General features: G+C 47.4%; 1 protein-coding gene across 1 annotated transcript in view; it reads right to left on the bottom strand.

The window, feature by feature from the left end:
- PDS5B (PDS5 cohesin associated factor B) overlaps positions 1–23,495 on the bottom strand; it is a 340,516-nt gene that overhangs the window by 68,017 nt on the left and 249,004 nt on the right. The window contains exons 23-24 of the mRNA XM_063951787.1: positions 21,752–21,888; positions 4,174–4,297 (exon numbers count right to left, since the gene is read on the bottom strand). Coding sequence (XP_063807857.1) covers positions 4,174–4,297; positions 21,752–21,888 — 261 coding nt within the window. The remainder of the gene's footprint in view (positions 1–4,173; positions 4,298–21,751; positions 21,889–23,495) is intronic.

The raw sequence follows: 23,495 nt of genomic DNA, 5'->3' as shown, positions 1-23,495 counted from the left end.
CGCTATTGCTTGAGGGTCTCTTGACCTGGCGCAATACCTCTGTAGTTTTTTGTTGAGGCGGGATGCCATCATGTCCACCTGTGGCAGTTCCCACCGATATGTGATCTGTATGAAGACTTCCTGATGAAGTCCCCACTCTCCCGGGTGGAGGTCGTGTCTGCTGAGGAAGTCTGGTTCCCAGTTGTCCACTCCCGGGATGAACACTGCTGACAGAGCGCTTACGTGATTCTCCGCCCAGCGAAGAATACTGGTGGCTTCTGCCCTCGCCCCTCTGCTCCTTGTGCCGCCTTGGCGGTTCACATGAGCCACTGCGGTGATGTTGTCTGTCTGAATCAGAACCGGTTGGTCGCGAAGCAAGTGCTCCGCTTGACGTAGGGCGCTGTATACGGCCCTTAGTTCCAGGATGTTGATGTGAAGGCAAGTCTCTTGACTTGACCACAGACCTTGGAAATTTCTTCCCTGTGTGACTGCTCCCCACCCTCGGAGGCTAGTGTCCGTGGTCACCAGGACCCAGTCCTGAATTCCGAATCTGCGTCCCTCTAGAAGGTGCGAACTCTGCAGCCACCACAGGAGTGACACCCTGGCCCTGGGGGACAGGGTGATTAACCGATGCATCTGAAGATGTGATCCGGACCACTTGTCCAGTAAGTCCCATTGGAAGGTCCTCGCATGGAACCTGCCGAAGGGAATGGCCTCGTATGATGCCACCATCCTTCCCAGGACTCGAGTGCAGTGATGCACTGACACCTGTTTTGGTTTTAATAGATTCCTGACCAGTGTCATGAGCTCCTGAGCTCTCTCTATCGGGAGATAGACCCTTTTCTGGTCTGTGTCTAGGATCATGCCTAGGAGAGGCAGATGAGCTGTAGGAACCAACTGCGACTTTGGAATATATAGAATCCAGCCGTGTTGCCGTTACACTTCCAGAGAAAGTGATAAGCTGTTCAGCAACTGCTCTCTAGATCTCGCTTTTATGAGGAGATCGTCCAAGTACGGGATAATAGTGACACCTTGCTTCCGCAGGAGCACCATCATTTCCGCCATTACCTTGGTGAATATTCTCGGGGCCGCGGAGAGACCAAACGGCAACGTCTGAATTGGTAATGACAATCCCGTACCGCAATTCTGAGGTACGCCTGATGAGGTGGATAAATGGGGACATGAAGGTATGCATCCTTTATGTCCAGAAACACCATAAAATCTCCCCCTTTCAGGCTTGCGATGACCGCTCTGAGCGATTCCATCTTGAATTTGAACCTTTTCAGGTATATTTTCAGGGATTTTAAATTCAATATGGGTCTGACCGAACCGTCCGGTTTCGGGACTACAACATGGTCGAATAATAACCCCCTCCTTGTTGAAGGAGGGGAACCTTGACCACCACCTGTTGAAGATACAATTTGTGAATTGCAGTTAACACTATTTCCCTCTCGTGGGGGGAAGCCGGCAGGGCCGTCCGTGAGGGGGCGTCTCCTCAAAGTCCAGCTTGTATCCCTGAGACACAATATCTATTGCCCAGGAATCCAACAGGGAGTGAACCCACTTGTGGCTGAACTTACGAAGGTATGCCCCCACCGGGACTAGCTCCGCCTGTGGAGCCCCAGCGACATGCGGTGGATTTTGTAGAGGCCGGGGAGGACTTCTGTTCCTAAGAACTAGCTGTGTTGTGCAGCTTCTTTCCTCTGCCCCTGCCTCTGGCAAGAAAGGACGCACCTCGGACTTTCTTGTTTCTTTGTGTTCGAAAGGCTGCATTTGATAATGTCGTGCTTTCCTAGGCTGTGCAGGAATATAAGGCAAAATATCAGAATTACCAGCTATAGCTGTGGAGACCAGGTCCGAGAACCCTTCTCCACACAATCCTCAGCCTTCCATATGCCTCTTAAGTCGGCATCATCTGTCCATTGCATATTCTACAGGACACGTCAAGCAGAAATCGACATAGCTTTGACTCTAGAACCCAGTAGACTAATGTCTCTTTGGGCATGTTTTATATATATATCTCTTAAGACAGCATCTTTAATATATATATATATATATATATATATATATATATCTATCTCTATATATACATATATATATATATGTATATATACATACTAGGGTCTCAATCTCTGCTGATAAGGTACCTGTCCACGCTGCTACATCGCTATAAACACATGCCGACACAATCGCCGGTCTGAGTAGTGTACCAGAATGTGCACGCTATCTGCAGGATCCCTGGGGATAGCTGTTACGTTAGGGCTACCTTTTGGGCAAACGTGACACCCTAGGGGGAAGATTCCCATCGTATCCTGGCCCTAGTAGGGAAAGGATACTCCCTGAGAATTCTTTGTGGGAAACTGCAGTCTCTTGTCTGGAGAGTCCTGCTCTTTTTCATCATGAGAGGAGGGAAATTTACCTCAGCTTTCTTCCCCTTAAACATGTGTACCCTTGTGTCAGGGACAGATGAGTCATCAGTGATATGCAAATCATCTTTTATTACAATAATCAAATATTTCTGCCATTTTGGCTGTAACTTTGCATTATCGTAGTCGACACTGGAGTCAAACTCCGTGTCGATATCAGTGTCTATTATTTTGGATAGTGATCATTGAGAGACTCTGAAGGTCTCTGCGACATAGGGACAGACATGGGTAGATTCCCTGTCTGTTCTCTAATCTTTTGTGCAATAAATTCACCTTAGCACTTAATATACACATATCCAAACAGGTGTCCGCGTTGTCGACGGAGACACCCTCACACACACATTTGCTCCATCTCCTCCTTAGGGGAGCCTTTTACCTCAGACATGTCGACACACACGTACCGACACACCACACACTCAGGGAATGCTCATCTGAGGACAATTCCCCCACAAGGCCCTTTGGAGAGACAGAGAGAGTATGCCAGCACACACCCCAGCACTATTAACCCAGGAATAACACAGTAACTTAATGTTAACCCAGTAGCTACTGTTTATATTGATTTTTGCACCTAATTATGTGCCCCCCCTCTCTTTTTACCCGCTTCTACCGTGTATCTGCAGGGGAGAGGCTGGGGAGCTTCCTTTCAGCGGTGCTGTGGAGAAAAAACATGGCGCTGGTGAGTGCTGAGGAAGAAGCCCCGCCCCCCTCGACGGCGGGCTTCTGTCCCGCTTTAATGTACAATTTTTGGCGGGGGCTCATACATATATACAGTGCCCAACTGTATATATGCAAACTTTTGCCAAAGAGGTCTCTAATTGCTGCCCAGGGCGCCGCCGCCCCCCCCCCCTGCGCCCTTACAGTGACCGGAGTATGTGGGTGTAGTGTGGGAGCAATGGCGCACAGCTGCAGCGCTGTGCGCTACCTCAGTGAAGACTGGAGTCTTCTGCCGCCGATTTCGAAGTCTTCTTGCTTCTTTCACCCGGCTTCTGTCTTCTGGCTCTGCGAGCGGGACGGCGGCGCGGCTCCGGGATCGGACGACGAGGGTGAGATCCTGTGTACGATCCCTCTGGAGCTAATGGTGTCCAGTAGCCTAAGAAGCAGGACCTATCTGCAGAGAGTAGGGCTGCTTCTCTCCCCTCAGTCCCACGATGCAGGGAGTCTGTTGCCAGCAGAGCTCCCTGAAAATAATAAAACCTAACAAAATACTTTCTTACAGCAAGCTCAGGAGAGCTCACTGAACAGCACCCAGCTCGTACGGGCACAGATTCAAACTGAGGTCTGGAGGAGGGACAGAGGGAGGAGCCAGAGCACACCAGAATCTAAATTCTTTCTTAAAGTGCCCATGTCTCCTGCGGAGCCCGTCTATTCCCCATGGTCCTTACGGAGTCCCCAGCATCCACTAGGACGTTAGAGAAAAATATTATTCCCACAAATAATTCTAGATGAATTCTCTAAATAATCGCAGCATGCTCTTGGTTAGTGCAGCAAACGAACCAAACAAAACAAATACAACAGTGGGCCTTGGCTTTTACAGTCTAGAATTTCCTAACCTATACCATTGATTACATTATTAGCATAAAAACAATTCCAATAGGATTATATATATAAAAAAAACAAAAAACAACAACTATTCAAATAGAAGATGCTTTTAGTGTATAATGTGTTTCATAGAAATGCTTTCTATTTTCATACAAAATGTAACAAATTGGATCTATGTACTGAGTAAAGCATAAGAAGATACATGAATACAGTGCTGTATAGTACTTACGTTGACTACTAATGCACATAGCTGGTACTGTTCTAAGGTAATGATTTCATGGTAACATGGCTCCTGAGCCAACTTCACAATTGCAGCGCCAGCAGCTAGCCGAAGCCGGGACATGTCAGGTTTACTGAGAAGAAACGAGAATATATTAACAGTAATTTGTTAAACATTAGCATTAATCATATCTATAGATAGCTCTATTTTTTTTTTTTACTCTAAATGCTTTAAAGAAATCCATTGGTGGGACAGTAGTCCTTAGGGATATAGAGCTTCAGAAAGAAGTTTAGCACACAAAGATTATCAATGTGCCTGAAACTCCTCCACTTTCTTTAGCCCTAACCTAAAGGAAATGCCATTCATTTTTCTAATCAAGCCCCGCAGAACAGAGAGAAAACATATCCCCCAAAATATTTCACTTCGTAAACCTGTGCAGAAAAACTAGAAGGGAACTGTGGGCGAGCAATGTTTCCAATGGAATCCATGAACCTACACCTTTTGTGTCCACATATACCTTTTCTATTTTGCTCAGTTTGGCACGCCATGCATAGAACGACTAAACTTTTTTCTACGAGTGGCGAGTGGATCTGAAAGTTTTATTTGCCATAATAGATTATGTATAAAGTAGTATATTAAAGTAGCACATGAAAAAAACACAAAGCATGGCTATATCTCAGAGTCTATGGCATGCTAAACCTCACTATATATGGCACGATATAGATCAGGTGTATGTGGACACATCAGTAAACTTAAAATCCTAACCTAAAGACAAAAATTCACGATTTCTCTTTTATCCTATAAAGAGCACAGGATCTTGGGTTATAGTGCACATCATCTTCTGTCCAAAACTAGCATCTTTGTACACAAACACAATTAAGGTAAAACCAGGAACTCCAGGGACCCATGGTGGCTGTCCAACACAGTTCTCAGCTGAGGCTCCCATGCTATGAAGCACAGGAGAGACGCACCACTGCAAAGGCATATTAGGGGCTGGGGATTGTTGGGGCCGGGCTCCTCCAGCGCTGACTCACTGCCTGCTCAGGTAAATGTAAAATAAAGTCAAACTGAATTTGAAAATCATGGTTGGCTGGTTGAAACCAAATTTTTTTTTTTTTTTTAAACACTGCTTAAAAAAAAAAAAAAAAGCCTGTTGTAAGGGAATCCCTGGTATTATTCCATATTTTTGTTGCTTGTGGTCTTAATCTAAAGTAAGCTGAACCAATGCAGTAAATCTCACACACACACACACACACACACACACACACACACACACACACACACACACACCAAAGATATAGGGAGGTGAATCAAATAAGAGACGTCCTAAATCTGCCTAGCATCAAGCTTCTCCCCAAACATTCCCATTTAACAGGAAAAAAACAGTTAACACTCACAGTCTTAAAGAGTAAACACCAACACATTAAACAGACAATACACAGAAAAACACCTCATGGTTTAATCTTCATGTTTACTTCAATTCAAAACCTAAATGTATTTCCCATTGCTGAACAACTTCTGATTGCTCAATCATCTTCAGCTAGAAAGAATTTTTACTTCTTTTGGTTTAGTTCATTTGAATCTTCGAACACACACTGGAAACTGAAAACGGTCTTAACTAGTATTTTTATTCAAAATGTTTTATGACCGTGACATATCCAGTGCTACGGCTTAACTACTTTTTTTGTGTTTCTGCGTTCTCTGAAATGTACTTTTGCATGTTTTAATTATATTTAGTCTAAAATTTGTTTTATTGAAAGATTTCAAATAAATCATGACAAAGCCTAATAACTTTAGATTGTTAATGTTAGAAAGCATTAAAAGATGGCTGATCAAGGTTTTTAATACATAGCAATATTTCACAGTATTATAACAAACGGGGAAATAATTGGTTTAAAATATATATATATATATATATATATAATTATTTTTTTTAAACTGTTTTTTTTTTTTCCCCAACCCTGGTGATAATAAAAAAACTATGAAGACCCTACCCCAATAGAAGTCTTCTAAAACACAGATAATTAATTCCAGAGGCAAGTTTTCTAGTCCTGAGCATGGTCACTGCCTTGAGAAACATGACTTTAAACAGAAACGCCATTGAAGTCCATTGCACTAATCCCAGATGATAAAACTATTTCTGACTTAAAAGGTCCTGTCCTAGAGGAAGGAACAAAAGGGGATCTGCTGACAATTTAAAGTGGTCAATCAAATCAGATGCAAAGGGTGGTTGTTGCCATTGCATTTCGGCACCAGCAACGGCACTGCATCCCCATGCATCCAGGTTTCTGCCAGTAGTCTCTCAAAAGTGTTGAATGGGGCTGCAAGCCGTTTTGTGAGTTCTGGCTACTGTAAAGTGGGGCTATTGCTACACTGATGTTTCACCAGGAATTAGATTGACCCCCTATAAAAGTCTGTTTACCACAACTATTTTGGTCAGTCTGATGCTAGCAAACAAAATCTGGATTCCTTCACCTCTTCAAATAAAAAAAAAAATATCTGCCATGAGGGTGTGCAACAAAGAACCCTACTGCTACGAACATTAACAAAGAAAACAAAATAAAACAAATTGATTCTCTGTAGGGTGGGTATATATGAACATTGGGAAGTTTCAAACTGTGAATATTTTAGTTTGTGTGACAAACTCCTGGCTGAGACTACATCCGCAAGGCGCTGTGTTCCCCATAGGATGAAAGTAGTGACCCTTTGTTAACAAATTTAAAAATGGCCAAGAATTATTTTTCAGACCTAAATTCTGGAACTCCGTTTCCTCATTCACAATAGGAAATCCTCAGGTGTAGGGAGGTTCGGTTGTTACACGTTTAATCCGGTTCAGATGTTTGACTGGATCACTGCCTAAATTCCCATTGAGAGGGATCCAGTCCCCCAATATTGTTAAAATACCCTTATCCCATTTACTTGTACCCCACATACAACTGCACTATAAAGGTGGCAGTCATGAAAAAGCAATGAAGGGATGTGTTAAAAATAGAAAAATAGGATTTTAATTACCTACTGGTAAATCCTTTTCTCACAGTCCATAAGGGATATTGGGGAATCTAGTACGATAGGGTATAGACGAGGTCTAAAGGAGCTGGTGCACTTTCAATTTCTTCACTGGGTGTGCTGGCTCCTCCACTCTATGACCCCTCCCACAGGCAGTTATAGGTAAAAACGTGCCCAAAGGAGAAATGACATATGAGAAAAAGAACATCATAACAAAGAGTGGTGAGATTTATATACCAGCACACCACTAACATAGAATGACCAGCAACGGCTGGGAACAATAACAGCAACAGCTGAACAAGTAACTATAGAACAAGAACCTGTAGAAAAGTCAAGGCACTGAGGCAGGCGCCCAATATCCCTAATGGAGTACGAGAAAAAGATTTACCGGTAGGTAATTAAAATCCTATAGTCTCTAGCATCCATAAGGGATATTACGGAATCTAGTACGATGGGGACGTCCCAAAGCTTCCAGAACGGGCAGAGACTGCTGCCCAAACTGGGTAGCCTCTTTGGCCAGTGAATCAAACTTTTAGAACTTAACAAAAGTGTTCTTCCCCCGACCAGGTAGCCGCTTGGCATAGTTGCAAGGCAGCCGCCCAGGAAGAGCCCACTGATCTTGTAGAGTGGGCCATTAGAGACTTAGGAACAGGTAAGGCTGCCGACACATAGGCCTGTTGGATAGTAAGCCTAAGCCAACGAGCAATAGACTGCTTCGAAGCAGGACAACCCTTTTTATGCGCATAAAAGAGCACGAACAAGGAATCAGTCTTTCTGATCCGAGCCGGCCTCTCGATATAGATCTTCAAGGCTCACACAGCATCCAATGCCTCCGGAGGAGCAGAAGAACCAGAACTCGACGGAACCACAATAGGTTAATTCAGGTGAAATGCGGAGACAACCTTCAGCAGGAACTGCTGCTTATCCGGAGCTCCGCTCTGTCCTCGTAAAAGACCAAGTACGGACTTTTACACGATAAGATCCCCAATTCTGAGACATGTCGAGCAGAAGCCAGGGCCAGTAACATCATCGTCTTCCACGTGAAGTACTTGTCTTCTACAGTCATCAGAGGTTCAAACCAGGAGGACTGTAGAAATTCCAACACTGCATTCAAATCCCAGGGTGCCGTAGGCGGCACAAAAGGAGGTTGTATGTGGAGTACCCCCTTGCAAGAAGGTTTGAACTTCTGGCAACACTGCCAATTTCTTCTGGAAGAAAATGGAGAGAGCTGATATCTGGACCTTAATGGAACTCAGACGTAATCCCTTACCCACACCAGCCTGCAGGAAACTTAAGAAACGTCCCAAGTGAAACTCAGCAGGCAGATACACGTGTTCCTCGCACCAAGAGACATATCGCCTCCAGGTATGATGATAGTGTTTTGACATCACAGGCTTCCTGGCCTGCACCATGGTAGCAATAACCTTTTTGGAAAGGCCCTTTTGAGCTAGGATGTTCCGCTCAACTCCCATACCGTCAAACGAAGTCGCCCCGTAAGTCCGGGTAGACGAACGGTCCTTGTTGAAGAAGATCTCTACTGAGAGGTAGAGGCCAAGGATCTTCGAGGGACATGTCCAGAAGATCTGTGTACCATGTCCTCCGAGGCCAATCCGGGACGATCAGAATTGCCTGGACTCCCTGATTTGTGATACGCTTGAGCACCCTTGGGAGCAACGGAATCGGTGGAAACAGGTAGACCAGCCGGTAAGGCGAAGGCGACGCCAGTGCATCCACTGCCCTCGCCTGAAAGTCCCTGGTTCGTGAGCAATACCAGTGAAGCTTCTTGTTGAGATGAGAAACCATCATGTCTATCTGTGGGCAGCCCCACTGGTGGATGATCTGCTGGAACACCTGCTGGCGGAGACTCCACTCCCCCGGGTGTAGATCATGACGACTCATGAAGTACAGTTCCCAGTTGTCCACTCCCGGAATGAAGATTGCGGACATTGCTCTTGCATTTCTTTCTGCCCAGAGGAGTATCCTTGACACCTCCCGCATGCACGCTCTGCTTTTTGTCCCTCCTCGCCAATTGATGTACGCCACTGCTCTGGTGTTGTCCGACTGTACTTGGATCGCGTGATCTGTGAGCAGAGGAGAGTACTGAAGCAGTGCATTGTAGATCGCCCGAAGTTCCAGAATGTTGATCGGAAGGAGGCTTTCATGGGCTGACTACCTGCCCTGGAACTGTGCCCCTTGGGTGACAGCTCCCCATCCTGTTAGACTCGCATCTGTCGTGAGGAGGTTCCAATCCTGAACCCCGAAACTCCGGCCCTCCAGTAGATTGGTGGAGGACTGCAACCACCACAGGAGGGAAATCCTGGCCTGAGGCGACAGCCGTATCATCCGGTGCATCTGAAGATGTGAGCCGGACCATTTGCTCAGGAGATCCAGCTGAAAAGTTCTGGCATGGAACCTCCCATAGAGGATCGCTTCTTATGAGGCGACTATCTTTCCCAACAATAATGTGCAAAGATGGATGGACACTCGAGTAGGTTGGAGCACCATGCGGACCATCTCCTGAAGTGTTCTAGCCTTGTCCTCTGGTAGGAACACCTTCTGGACCACAGTATCCAGCAACATCCCCAGGAACAGGAGCCGCTGAGTCGGCTCCAGGTGGGACTTCTGTAAGTTGAGAATCCACCCATGGTGTGACAGAAGTTGGACAGTGCAGTCGACATGGAGCAACAAAGTTCCCTGGATCCTGCTTTGATCAGTAGATCGTCCAGGTAAGGGACAATATTGACTCCCTGGACTCGGAGATGGAACATCATCTCCACCATCACCTTTGTGAACACCCTTGGAGCTGTGGACAGGCCGAAGGGCAGTGCCTGGAATTGGTAGAGATTGTCCAGCAGGGCAAACTTCAGGTACGCCTGATGAGGCGTCCTGTGGGAGGTGGCATAGATGAGAAGCCAGCACACCCAGTGAAGAATTTTAAAATGCACCGTCTCCTTTGGACCCCGTCTATACTCCATAGTACTAGATTCCCCAATATCCCTTATGGATGCTAGAGAAAATAAGATTTTAAACCTACCGGTAAATCTTTTTCTCCTAGTCCGTAGAGGATGCTGGGGACTCCGTAAGAACCATGGGGAATAGACGGGCTCCGCAGGAGACATGGGCACTAAAAAGAACTTTAGATATGGGTGTGCACTGGCTCCTCCCTCTATGCCCCTCCTCCAGACCTCAGTTAGAGAAACTGTGCCCAGAGGAGACGGACAGTACGAGGAAAGGATTTTTGTTAACCTAAGGGCAAGATTCATACCAGCCCACACCATCCACACCGTATAACATGGAATATACGAACCAGTTAACAGTATGAAACAAAACAGCATCAGCCAACGACTGATCCTAACTGTAACATAACCCTTATGTAAGCAAAAACTATATACAAGTCTTGCAGAAGATAGTCCGCACTGGGACGGGCGCCCAGCATCCTCTACGGACTAGGAGAAAAAGATTTACCGGTAGGTTTAAAATCTTATTTTTTCTTACGTCCTAGAGGATGCTGGGGACTCCGTAAGGACCATGGGGATTATACCAAAGCTCCAAAACGGGCGGGAGAGTGCGGATGACTCTGCAGCACCGATTGAGCAAACATGAGGTCCTCGTCAGCCAGGGTATCAAACTTGTAGAACTTTGCAAAGGTGTTTGAACCCGACCACGTAGCAGCTCGGCACAACTGTAATGCAGAGACACCTCGGGCAGCCGCCCAAGAAGAGCCAACTTCCTAGTGGAATGGGCCTTTACAGAATTTGGTAACGGCAATCCAGCCGTAGAATGAGCCTGCTGAATCGTGTTACAGAACCAGCGAGCAATAGTCTGCTTCGAAGCAGGAGCGCCAACCTTGTCGGCTGCATACAGGACAAACAGTGCCTCTGTTTTCCTAACCCGAGCCGTTCTGGCCACATAAATTTTCAAAGCCCTGACCACATCAAGGGACTCTGAATCCTCCAAGTCCCGCGTAGCCACAGGCACCACAATAGGCTGGTTCATATGAAAAGATGAAACCACCTTGGGCAAAAATTGAGGACGAGTACGCAATTCCGCTCTATCCACATGGAAAATCAGATAGGGGCTTTTGTGAGATAAAGCCGCCAACTCAGACACTCGCCTAGCCGATGCCAAGGCGAACAACATGACCACTTTCCAAGTGAGATACTTTAATTCCACCGTTTTAAGTGGTTCAAACCAGTGAGATTTAAGGAACCGCAACACCACGTTAAGGTCCCAGGGTGCCACTTGAGGTACAAAAGGAGGCTGGATATGCAGCACTCCCTTCATAAAAGTCTGTACTTCTGGGAGAGAAGCCAATTCCTTCTGAAAGAAAATGGATAGGGCCGAAATCTGAACCTTAATGGATCCTAATTTTAGACCCAAATTCACTCCAGTCTGTAGGAAGTGAAGGAAAAGGCCCAGATGGAATTCTGCCGGAGGAGCATTCCTGGACTCACACCAAGATACATACTTCCGCCATATACGGTGATAATGTTTAGCTGTCACGTCCTTCCTAGCCTTTATCAGAGTAGGAATGACCTCATCCGGAATGCCCTTTTCCGCTAGGATCCGGCGTTCAACCGCCATGCCGTCAAACACAGCCGCGGTAAGTCTTGGAACAGACAGGGCCCCTGTTGTAACAGGTCCTTTCTGAGAGGAAGAGTCCACGGATCTTCTGTGAGCATTTCCTGCAGATCCGGATACCAGGCCCTTCGCGGCCAATCTGGAACAATGAGAATTGTCTGTACTCCTCTTCGTCTTATGGATTCTCAATACCTTGGAGATGAGAGGAAGAGGAGGAAACACACAGACCGACTGGAACATCCACGGTGTCACCAGGGCGTCTACTGCCACCGCCTGAGGGTCCCTTGACCTGGCGCAATATCTCGGTAGTTTCTTGTTGAGGCGTGATGCCATCATCTCTATCTGAGGCAGTCCCCACTGACTTGCAATCTCTGCAAAGACTTCCTGATGAAGTCCCCACTCTCCTGGATGTAGATCGTGTCTGCTGAGGAAGTCTGCTTCCCAGTTGTCCACTCCCGGAATGAAGACTGCTGTCAGAGCGCTTACATGATTTTCCGCCCAGCAAAGAATCCTGGTGGCTTCTGCCATTGCTACTCTGCTCTTTGTTCCGCCTTGGCGGTTTACATGAGCCACTGCGGTGATGTTGTCTGACTGAATCAGAACCGGTAGGTCGCAAAGCAACTTCTCCGCTCGATGAAGGGCGTTGTATATGGCCCTCAACTCCAGGACGTTGATGTGAAGACAAGCCTCCTTGCTTGACCAGAGACCTTGGAAGTTTCTTCCCTGTGTGACTGCTCCCCAACCTCGGAGGCTCGCGTCCGTGGTTACCAGAACCCAGTCCTGAATGCCGAACCTGCGACCCTCTAGAAGGTGAGCACTCTGCAGCCACCACAGGAGAGATACCCTGGCCCTGGGGGACAGGGTGATCATCTGATGAATCTGTAGATGTGACCCGGACCACTTGTCCAGAAGGTCCCATTGGAAAGTCCTCGCATGAAACCTGCCGAATGGTATGGCCTTGTAAGACGCTACCATCTTCCCCAGAACTCGAGTGCAGTGATGCACCGACACCCTTTTTGGCTTCAATAGGTCCCTGACCAAATTCATGAGTTCTTGGGCCTTTTCCATCGGAAGGTAAACTCTTTTCTGGTCTGTATCCAGAATCATGCCTAAGCAAGGCAAACGAGTCGTTGGAACCAACTGTGACTTCGGGTTATTGAGAATCCAGCCGTGCTGTTGCAACACCTTCAGGGAAAGCGATACTCTGTTCAGCAACTGCTCTCTTGATCTCGCTTTTATTAGATCGTCCAAGTACGGGATAATTGTGACACCCTGCTTGCGCAGGAGCACCATCATTTCCGCCATTACCTTGGTGAAAATCCTCGGGGCCGTGGAAAGCCCAAACGTCTGAAATTGGTAATGACAATCCTGTACAGCAAATCTCAGGAACGCCTGATGAGGTGGATATATGGGAACATGAAGGTATGCATCCTTTATGTCCAGGGACACCATATAATCCCCCCCTTCCAGGCTGGCGATGACCGCTCTGAACGATTCCATCTTGAACCTTTTTAAGTATAAGTTTAAGGATTTTAAATTTAAAATGGGTCTGACCGAACCGTCCAGTTTCGGGACTACAAACAGGGTTAAGTAATACCCCATCCCCTGCTGAAGCAGGGTAACTTTGACCACCACTTGTTGAAGACACAATTTTTGAATTGCATTTAAAAACTATATCCCTATCTGGGGGAGAAGCCAGTAGGGCAGATTTGAAAAATCGGCGAGGAGTCACCTCTTCGAATTCCAGCTTGTAACCCTGGGACACAATTTCTATCGCCCAGAGATCCACCTGTGAGTGAACCCAGACGTGGCTGAAAAGTCGAAGACGTGCCCCCACTGGGGCGGACTCCCTCAGCGGAGCCCCAGCGTCATGCGATGGATTTTGTAGAGGCCGGGAAGGACTTCTGCTCCTGGGAACTAGCTGTGGTTGGCAGCTTTTTTCCCCCTGCCCTTACCTCTGGCAAGAAAGGAAGATCCCCTTACTCTCTTGGGTTTATGCGACCGAAAGGACTGCATCTGATAATGTGGCGTTTTCTAAGGCTGTGAGGAAACGTACGGCAAAAAAGTTGATTTACCTGCCGTAGCTGTGGAAACTAGGTCCGTGAGACTTTCCCCAAACAACTCCTCACCCTTGTAAGGTAAAACCTCCATATGTCTCTTCAAGTCGGCATCACCCGTCCATTGTCGGGTCCATAGGGCTCGTCTAGCAGAAATTGCCATAGCGTTGGCTCTGGAACCCAGTAGGCCAACGTCCCTCTGAGCATCTCTCATATATAGGACAGCATCTTTAATATGACCCAGGGTCAATAATAAGAATTTACTCACCGGTAATTCTATTTCTCGTAGTACGTAGTGGATGCTGGGAACTCCGTAAGGACCATGGGGAATAGACGGGCTCCGCAGGAGACTAGGCACTCTAAAAGAAAGATTAGGTACTATCTGGTGTGCACTGGCTCCTCCCTCTATGCCCCTCCTCCAGACCTCAGTTAGGGAAACTGTGCCCGGAAGAGCCGACACAACAAGGAAAGGATTTGGAATCCAGGGTAAGACTCATACCAGCCACACCAATCACACTGTACAACTTGTGATAACCACACCCAGTTAACAGTATGAACAACAACTGAGCCTCCTTTTACGGATGGCTCATAACAATAACCCTTTAGTGAAGCAATAACTATATACATGTATTGCAGAGAGTCCGCACTTGGGACGGGCGCCCAGCATCCACTACGGACTACGAGAAATAGAATTACCGGTGAGTAAATTTTTATTTTCTCTGACGTCCTAGTGGATGCTGGGAACTCCGTAAGGACCATGGGGATTATACCAAAGCTCCCAAACGGGCGGGAGAGTGCGGATGACTCTGCAGCACCGAATGAGCAAACTCAAGGTCCTCCTCAGCCAGGGTATCAAACTTGTAGAATTTAGCAAATGTGTTTGAACCCGACCAAGTAGCAGCTTGGCAAAGCTGTAAAGGCAAGACCCCTCGGGCAGCCACCCAAGAAGAGCCCACCTTCCTTGTGGAATGGGCTGTCACTGATTTAGGATGCGGCAGTCCAGCCGCAGAATGTGCCAGCTGAATCGTGCAACAGATCCAGCGAGCAATAGTTTGCTTTGAAGCAGGAGCACCCAGCTTGTTGGGTGCATGCAGGATAAATAGCGAGTCAGTTTTCCTGACTCCAGCCGTCCTGGAAACATAAATTTTCAAAGCCCGGACTACGTCCAGCAACTTGGAATCCTCCAAGTCCCGAGTAGCCGCAGGCACCACAATAGGTTGGTTCAAATGAAACGCTGATACCACCTTTGGGAGAAATTGGGGACGAGTCCTCAATTCTGCCCTGTCCATATGGAAGATCAGATACGGGCTTTTACATGACAAAGCCGCCAATTCTGACACACGCCTAGCTGAAGCTAAGGCCAACAGCATGACCACCTTCCACGTGAGATACTTTAACTCCACGGTTTTAAGTGGCTCAAACCAGTGTGATATCAGGAAATCCAACACAACGTTAAGATCCCAAGGTGCCACTGGAGGCACGAAAGGGGGCTGAATATGCAGCACTCCCTTTACAAACGTCTGAACGAAAATAGATAGGGCCGAAATCTGGACCTTTATGGACCCCAATTTTAGGCCCATAGTCACCCCTGACTGTAGGAAGTGCAGAAATCGACCCAGCTGGAATTCCTCTGTTGGGGCCTTCCTGGCCTCACACCAAGCGACATATTTCCACCATATGCGGTGATAATGCTTTGCGGTCACATCCTTCCTAGCTTTTATCAGCGTAGGAATAACTTCATCTGGAATGCCCTTCTCCGTTAGGAACCGGCGTTCAACCCCCATGCCGTCAAACGCAGCCGCGGTAAGTCTTGGAACAGACAGGGCCCCTGCTGTAACAGGTCCTGTCTAAGAGGCAGAGGCCATGGGTCCTCTGAGATCATTTCTTGTAGTTCTGGGTACCAAGTTCTTCTTGGCCAATCCGGAACGATGAGTATAGTTCTTACTCCTCTCTTTCTTACTATCCTCAGTACCTTGGGTATGAGAGGAAGAGGAGGGAACACATAAACCGACTGGTACACCCACGGTGTCACTAGTGCGTCCACAGCTATCGCCTGAGGGTCCCTTGACCTGGCGCAATATTTTTTTAGCTTTTTGTTGAGGCGGGACGCCATCATGTCCACCCGTGGCAGTTCCCAGCGATTTACAATCTGTGTGAAGACTTCTTGATGAAGTCCCCACTCTCCCGGGTGGAGGTCGTGCCTGCTGAGGAAGTCTGCTTCCCAGTTGTCCACTCCCGGAATGAACACTGCTGACAGTGCTAGCACGTGATTCTCCGCCCATCGAAGAATCTTTGTGGCTTCTGCCATTGCCATCCTGCTTCTCGTGCCGCCCTGGCGGTTTACATGGGCGACCGCCGTGATGTTGTCTGACTGAATCAGTACTGTGTGGTTTTGAAGCAGGGGCTCTGCTTGACTCAGGGCGTTGTAAATGGCCCTTAGTTCCAGTATATTTATGTGTAGTGAAGTCTCCAGACTTGACCACTGTCCTTGGAAGTTTTTTCCCCTGAGTGACTGCCCCCCATCCTCGGAGGCTTGCATCCGTGGTCACCAGGACCCAGTCCTGTATGCCGAACCTGCGGCCCTCGAGAAGATGAGCACTCTGCAGCCACCACAGCAGAGACACCCTGGCCCTTGGGGACAGGGTGATCAACCGATGCATCTGAAGATGCGATCCGGACCATTTGTCCAACAGATCCCACTGAAAGATCCTTGCATGGAACCTGCCGCAGGGAATTGCTTCGTAAGAAGCCACCATCTTTCCCAGGACTCGCGTGCAGTGATGCACCGACACCTGTTTTGGTTTCAGGAGGTCCCTGACCAGAGATGAAAATTCCTGGGCCTTCTCCACCGGGAGAAACACCTTCTTCTGTTCTGTGTCCAGAATCATGCCCAGGAAAAGCAGACGCGTCGCAGGAATCAGCTGCGACTTTGGGATATTCAGAATCCAGCCGTGCTGTTGCAACACTTCCTGAGAGAGTGCTACGCTGACCAACAACTGCTCTCTGGACCTCGCCTTTATGAGGAGATCGTCCAAGTACGGGATAATTATAACTCCCTTCTTCCGAAGGAGTATCATCATTTCGGCCATTACCTTGGTAAATATTCTCGGTGCCGTGGAGAGACCAAACGGCAACGTCTGGAATTGGTAATGACAGTCCTGTACCACAAACCTGAGGTATTCCTGGTGAGGTGGGAAAATGGGGACATGCAAGTAAGCATCCTTGATGTCCAGCGACACCATAAAATCCCCCTCTTCCAGGCTTGCAATAACCGCCCTGAGCGATTCCATTTTGAACTTGAACTTCTTTATATAAGTGTTCAAGGATTTTAAATTCAGAATGGGTCTCACCGAACCGTCCGGTTTCGGTACCACAAACATTGTGGAATAGTAACCCCTGCCCTGTTGAAGGAGGGGGACCTTGATTATCACCTGCTGGAGGTACAGCTTGTGAATTGCCGCCAGTACTACCTCCCTTTCCCTGGGAGCAGCTGGCAAGGCTGATTTGAGGTAACGGCGAGGGGGAGTCGCCTCGAACTCCAGCTTGTATCCCTGAGATACAATTTGTACAGCCCAGAGATCCACTTGTGAGCGAACCCACTGGTTGCTGAAGTTTCGGAGACGCGCCCCCACCGCACCTGGCTCCGCCTGTGGAGCCCCAACGTCATGCGGTGGACTTAGTGGAAGCAGGGGAGGATTTTTGTTCCTGGGAACTGGCTGCCTGGTGCAGCTTCTTTCCTCTACCCTTGCCTCTGGCCAGAAAGGATGCTCCTCTGACCCGCTTGCCTTTCTGAGGCCGAAAAGGACTGCACTTGATAATACGGTGCTTTCTTAGGCTGTGAGGGAACCGGAGGTAAAAAAGTCGACTTCCCAGCAGTTGCTGTGGATATGAGGTCCGAGAGACCGTCCCCAAACAATTCCTCACCCTTATAAGGCAAAACCTCCATGTGTTTTTTAGAATCAGCATCACCTGTCCACTGCCGAGTCCATAATACTCTCCTGGCAGAAATGGACATTGCATTAATTCTAGATGCCAGCAGGCAAATGTCCCTCTGGGCATCCCGCATATATAAGACGACGTCTTTTATATGTTCGATGGTTAGCAAAACAGTATCCCTGTCGAGGGAATCAATGTTGTCTGACAGGGTATCAGTCCATGCTGCTGTAGCACTACACATCCAGGCTGAAGCATTAGCAGGTCTCAGTAGAGTACCAGAATGTGTATACACAGACTTCAGGATAGCTTCCTGCTTTCTATCCGCAGGCTCCTTTAGGGCGGCCGTATCCTGAGACGGCAGTGCCACCCTTTTAGATAAGCGTGTTAGCGCCTTGTCCACCCTAGGGGATGTTTCCCAACGTAACCTATCCGTTGGCGGGAAAGGGTACACCATCAGTAACCTTTTAGAAATCACTAGTTTCTTATCAGGGGAACTCCACGCTTCTTCACACAAATCAATCAATTCATCAGATGGGGGAAAAGTCACTGGCTGCTTTTTCTCCCCAAACAGAATACCCCTCTTGGTGGTAACCGGGTTAATATCAGAAATGTGCAATACATCTTTCATTGCAGTAATCATGCATCGGATGGCTTTTGTAGACTGTACATTTGTCTCATCCTCATCTACACTGGAGTCAGACTCCGTGTCGACATCTGTGTCTACCATCTGAGCTAGCGGGCGTTTATGAGCCCCTCTCGGCTTCTGAGTCGCCTGGGCAGGCGCGGGCTGAGACCCCGGCTGTCCCAAGGCTGCTGCGTCATCGAACCTTTTATGTAAGGAGTTGACACTGTCGGTTAAGACCTTCCACATATCCATCCAATCAGGTGTCGCCCCATCGGGGGCGACACCACACTTATCTGCCCCTGCTCCGCCTCCACGTAACCCTCATCAAACATGTCGACACAGCCGTACCGACACACCGCACACACACAGGGAATGCTCAGACTGAGGACAGGACCCCACAAAGTCCTTTGGGGAGACAGAGAGAGAGTATGCCAGCACACACCACAGGGCTATATAACACAGGGATTTACACTATAAAAAGTGATTTACCCAATAGCTGCTTAAATATCTTATTTGCGCCTAAATTTATGTGCCCCCCCTCTCTTTTTTACCCTTCTTGTATCAGGATACTGCAGGGGAGAGCCTGGGGAGCAGCTTCCAGCGGAGCTGTGAAGGGAAAATGGCGCTGGTGTGCTGAGGAAGAAGGCCCCGCCCCCTCAGCGGCGGGCTTCTGTCCCGCGTTTTATGTAACTTAATGGCGGGGTTTTTTACACATATACAGTTTTCAGACTGTATTATGTGTATTTTAAGTGCCAAAAGGTATTATAATTGCTGCCCAGGGCGGCGCCCCCCCCCCCCAGCACCCTACAGTGACCGGAGTGTGTGGTGTGCTGTGGGAGCAATGGCGCACAGCTACCTTAATGAAGACAGGAGTCTTCTGCCGCCGATTTCATCGCTTCTCTTCTGTCTTCTGGCTTTGCAAGGGGGACGGCGGCGCGGCTCCGGGAACGGACGATCGAGGTCAGGCCCTGTGTTCGAACCCTCTGGAGCTAATGGTGTCCAGTAGCCTAAGAAGCACAAGCTAGCTGCAAGCAGGTAGGTTTGCTTCTCTCCCCTCAGTCCCACGTAGCAGCGAGTCTGTTGCCAGCAGATCTCACTGAAAATAAAAAACCTAACAAATACTTTCTTTTCTAGCAAGCTCAGGAGAGCCCACTAGGAGCACCCAGCTCTGGCCGGGCACAGATTCTAACTGAGGTCTGGAGGAGGGGCATAGAGGGAGGAGCCAGTGCACACCAGATAGTACCTAATCTTTCTTTTAGAGTGCCCAGTCTCCTGCGGAGCCCGTCTATTCCCCATGGTCCTTACGGAGTTCCCAGCATCCACTAGGATGTCAGAGAAAAAATGGTTTCCTTATCCAGCGTATCTATATCAGCAGATAAGGTATCTGTCCACGCTGCTACAGCGCTACAAACCCAAGCCGACGCTATCACCGGTCTGAGTAAGCAGGATCCTTGAGGGTTGCCGTATCTTGAGATGGCAGCGCTACCTTTTTGGATAAGCGTGTCAGCGCTTTGTCCACCCTTGGGGAGGATTCACACCGTATCCTGTCCTTAGCCGGGAAAGAATACGCCATAAGAATCCTTTTGGGAATCTGCAGTTTCTTGTCTGGAGATTCCCAAGCCTTTTCAAATAACTCGTTCAGCTCATGAGATGGGGGAAAGGTCACCTCAGGTTTCTTTTCCTTATACATGTGCACCCTCGTGCCAGGGACAGAGAGGTCATCTGTAATATGCAACATCTTTTATTGCAATAATCATATAATGAATACTTTTAGCCAATTTTGGCTGCCACTTTGCATCATCGTAGTCGACACTGGAGTCAGAATCCGTGTCGGTATCAGTGTCTACTACTTGGGATAGTGGGCACTTTTGAGATCCAGAAGGTCCCTGCGACATAGTGAAAGGCAGGGTTTGACTCCCTGTACATTCTCTGGACTCTGCTTTGTCCAACCTTTTGTGTAATAAATTTACATTTGCATTTAAAACATTCCACATATCCAACCAGTCAGGTGTCGGCGTTGCCGACGGAGACACCCCACTCATTTGCTCCACCTCCTCCCTAGAAGAGCCTTCCGCTTCAGACATGCCGACACACACGTACCGACACCCCACACACTCAGGGAATTCTCTATCTGGAGACAGTTCCCCCACAAGGCCCTTAGGAGAGACAGAGAGAAAGTATGTCAGCACACACCCAGCGCCAATGACCCTGGAAAAAAAAATCGCTTTTATTATATTATATTCACTCCGCCAAATTATGTGCCCACCACCCTTCTTTAAAACCCTCTGTCACCGTGTTCAGCAGGGGAGAGTCCGGCGAGCCAGCTTCTCAGCGGTGTGCTGTGGAGAAAATGGCGCTGGTGAGTGCTGAGGGATCAAGCTCCGCCCCCTCAGTGGCGGGCTTCGGTCCTGCTCGATTCCTTTTAAAAACTGTCGGGGGATCTCCAATATACTTTTTTTGCCAGTCCCAGAGGTTTAAATTGCTGCCCAGGGCGCCCCCCCCCTACGCCCTGCACCCTTACAGTGCCTGCCGTGTGTGTTTTGTGTGGGAGCAATGGCGCGCAGCGTTACCTCAGTGAAGATCTGAAATCTTCTGCCGCCTCTGAAGTCTTCTTATCTTCTCATACTCACCCGGCTTCTATCTTCCGGCTCTGTGAGGAGGACGGCGGCGCGGCTCCGGAACGAACAGCTAGGAGAGACCTGCGTTCCGACTCCCTCTGGAGCTAATGGTGTCCAGTAGCCTAAGAAGCAAAGCCTAGCATTTAAGAAGGTCTGCTTCTCTCTCCTCAGTCCCTCGATGCAGGGAGCCTGTTGCCAGCAGGCTCCCTGAAAATAAAAAACCTAACAAAAATTATTTCTTTCAGGAAACTCAGGAGAGCTCCCTGTAATGCACCCAGTCTGCTCTGGGCACAGTATCAAACTGAGGTCTGGAAGAGGGGCATAGAGGGAGAAGCCAGTGCACACCCATATCTAAAGTTCTTTTTAGTGCCCATGTCTCCTGCGGAGCCCGTCTATTCCCCATGGTCCTTACGGAGTCCCCAGCATCCTCTAGGACATAAGAGAAATGTAATTTTTCCTGTACCCAATTACAGGAGCAGACCTCAAGCTGATGACATAACAGCTAGTAGTTTTGGTGTTGCTCAGATTACATCGATGAAACTACTGAAGTCTTTACAGCCATCCATGATCTCAGCTACAAGACTGTCTCTCAAATGTTCTCAATGTGGTACATACAAGCAAATACACTTGATGATCAGAAGTTACTGCAGCAAAACACAATTCCCGACCAACAGTAACTCTGAAGCACAAAACCTTACATTACATCAGTTATAGGAATGGAAAGGGGGGCGGGGGAACGTTGACACTAACTTGCGATCATTTACCTCAGCTTTCCATGCTCCGTTAAATCTCCATCAGCATGTAATATCGCTGTTAAAAGCCGTAATGTGGAGGTTCCAGATTTACTATGGTTATTCTTCATACCTAGTAGCCATCGCACCATCATCTTTATAGCTTGAATCTAAATTAAACAAAGAAAATTACTTGATATAACTTCTTTGAGAGAAATTCAAATACACTTTCTGCAGCATCAATAAAAACTGCTTAGTTATAGGAATCTGTAATAGTTAAAATTTAAATAAATAAATAAAAACAACCCTGGATGCACCAAAGAATTTATTTCTGTACAGAAACTCCCTCCCACCACACGCTGACAATCTATGTTGTCATGGTGAAGGGCTAAGTAAGACAGGCCTTTTAGAAAGTCAGAATTTTCTGTCTAGCCAACCTGTATAACATTAATGGGTGTGGTACGTTACATAGAATAGACTTAGGTCGACAGTGTCTAGGTCGACCACTATTGGTCAACAGTAAGTAGGTCAATATGGTTTCTAGGTCGACAGGGACTCTAGGTCGACATGAAAAAAGGGCGACATGAGGTTTTTTTACATTTTTTGTGTCGTTTTTTTCGTAGAGTGACGGGGAACCTCAATTAGTGCACCGTAAACCCTAGCATGGCTCGCGAGCTTCGGGCACAGGTTACCGTTCCCAATTGTAGTCCACATGGATTGTAAAGTATGAAAAAGTTCAAAATGTTTTCACAAATGTGAAAAACTCATGTCGACCTAGAAACCATGTCAACCTACTTACTGTCGACCAATAGTGGTCGACCTAGACACTGTCGACCTAGAGACCGAATCCCAACATTAACGAGGAACACTTCCCTTGATTTTCTGCTCCCCTCTTTCTCCTTAGTGCTGATACAGACTATTTTTTCCACCCAGGACTTTTGATGACTATTTGAAATAATTTATATGCGGTCATATCCTGCAATCTTCTGATTATAATTTTTTTCTTCTCCTATTTCTCTTATTTCCCTACCTAATGTACCTTAGTTTACTCACTTCTCCTACCTCATCATCCTTTTTTATTTTATTTTTTCCATTTTAATTCCCCAATGGTAAAATATATTATTGTTGGAAAGTTGCTATATGTCAGGTTCCATAGACAAATCGGTTTGCTACACTTCTAAGTAGATTATTTCAGACTTTCTTTGCCACTCAACCATTCTTGATGATTGATATTTTGTTACTTGTGTCTGTCCGTTATTGATTTTTCAATAAAGTTATAAAATAAAATAAAAATGTTTTAATCTGAGTAATGATGTGCAGAGGCTGCACATCACTCCCTGTAAAAAAATCTGGCCTTCTAATAAAATTGTCATTTTTCACTAGTGGAAAAATAGGAGGCTGAAGCGTGAACCTTTAAAGAGCAAAGAACAGCAGTAAATGGGCCAACTGAGAAGCAGGAAACACCACCGTTCTTTCAGACACCTTGTGACCTTTTCTGGATGAAGTGGGGGTTTCTAGCCCAAAGCATGGTCTGACCTACACTGTTAGGGAACTCTAAAGACTGGTACATTACTATGCAGAGCTCTATGCAGATTAGAAAAACGCTCCGTACCTTGTAGCAATTGTGTGAACAGTGTGCACCTGCTACACAGTGAGATATTTTTAGCTCAATGCATGGGATCTTCAATGGTATCGGAAGGTCAGGCAGCTTAATTTTTAAGCAGCTCATAACATGCGACCTCCCGATCTGATTGTTTGCAACTGTTTATTGGCTAAC

Source organism: Pseudophryne corroboree, chromosome 2 (genome assembly GCF_028390025.1).
Source record: "Pseudophryne corroboree isolate aPseCor3 chromosome 2, aPseCor3.hap2, whole genome shotgun sequence".
NCBI classification, from domain to species: Eukaryota; Metazoa; Chordata; class Amphibia; order Anura; family Myobatrachidae; genus Pseudophryne; species Pseudophryne corroboree.
Note: the sequence above shows the minus strand (reverse complement) of the source record. Positions and strands in the feature narration are given on the sequence as shown.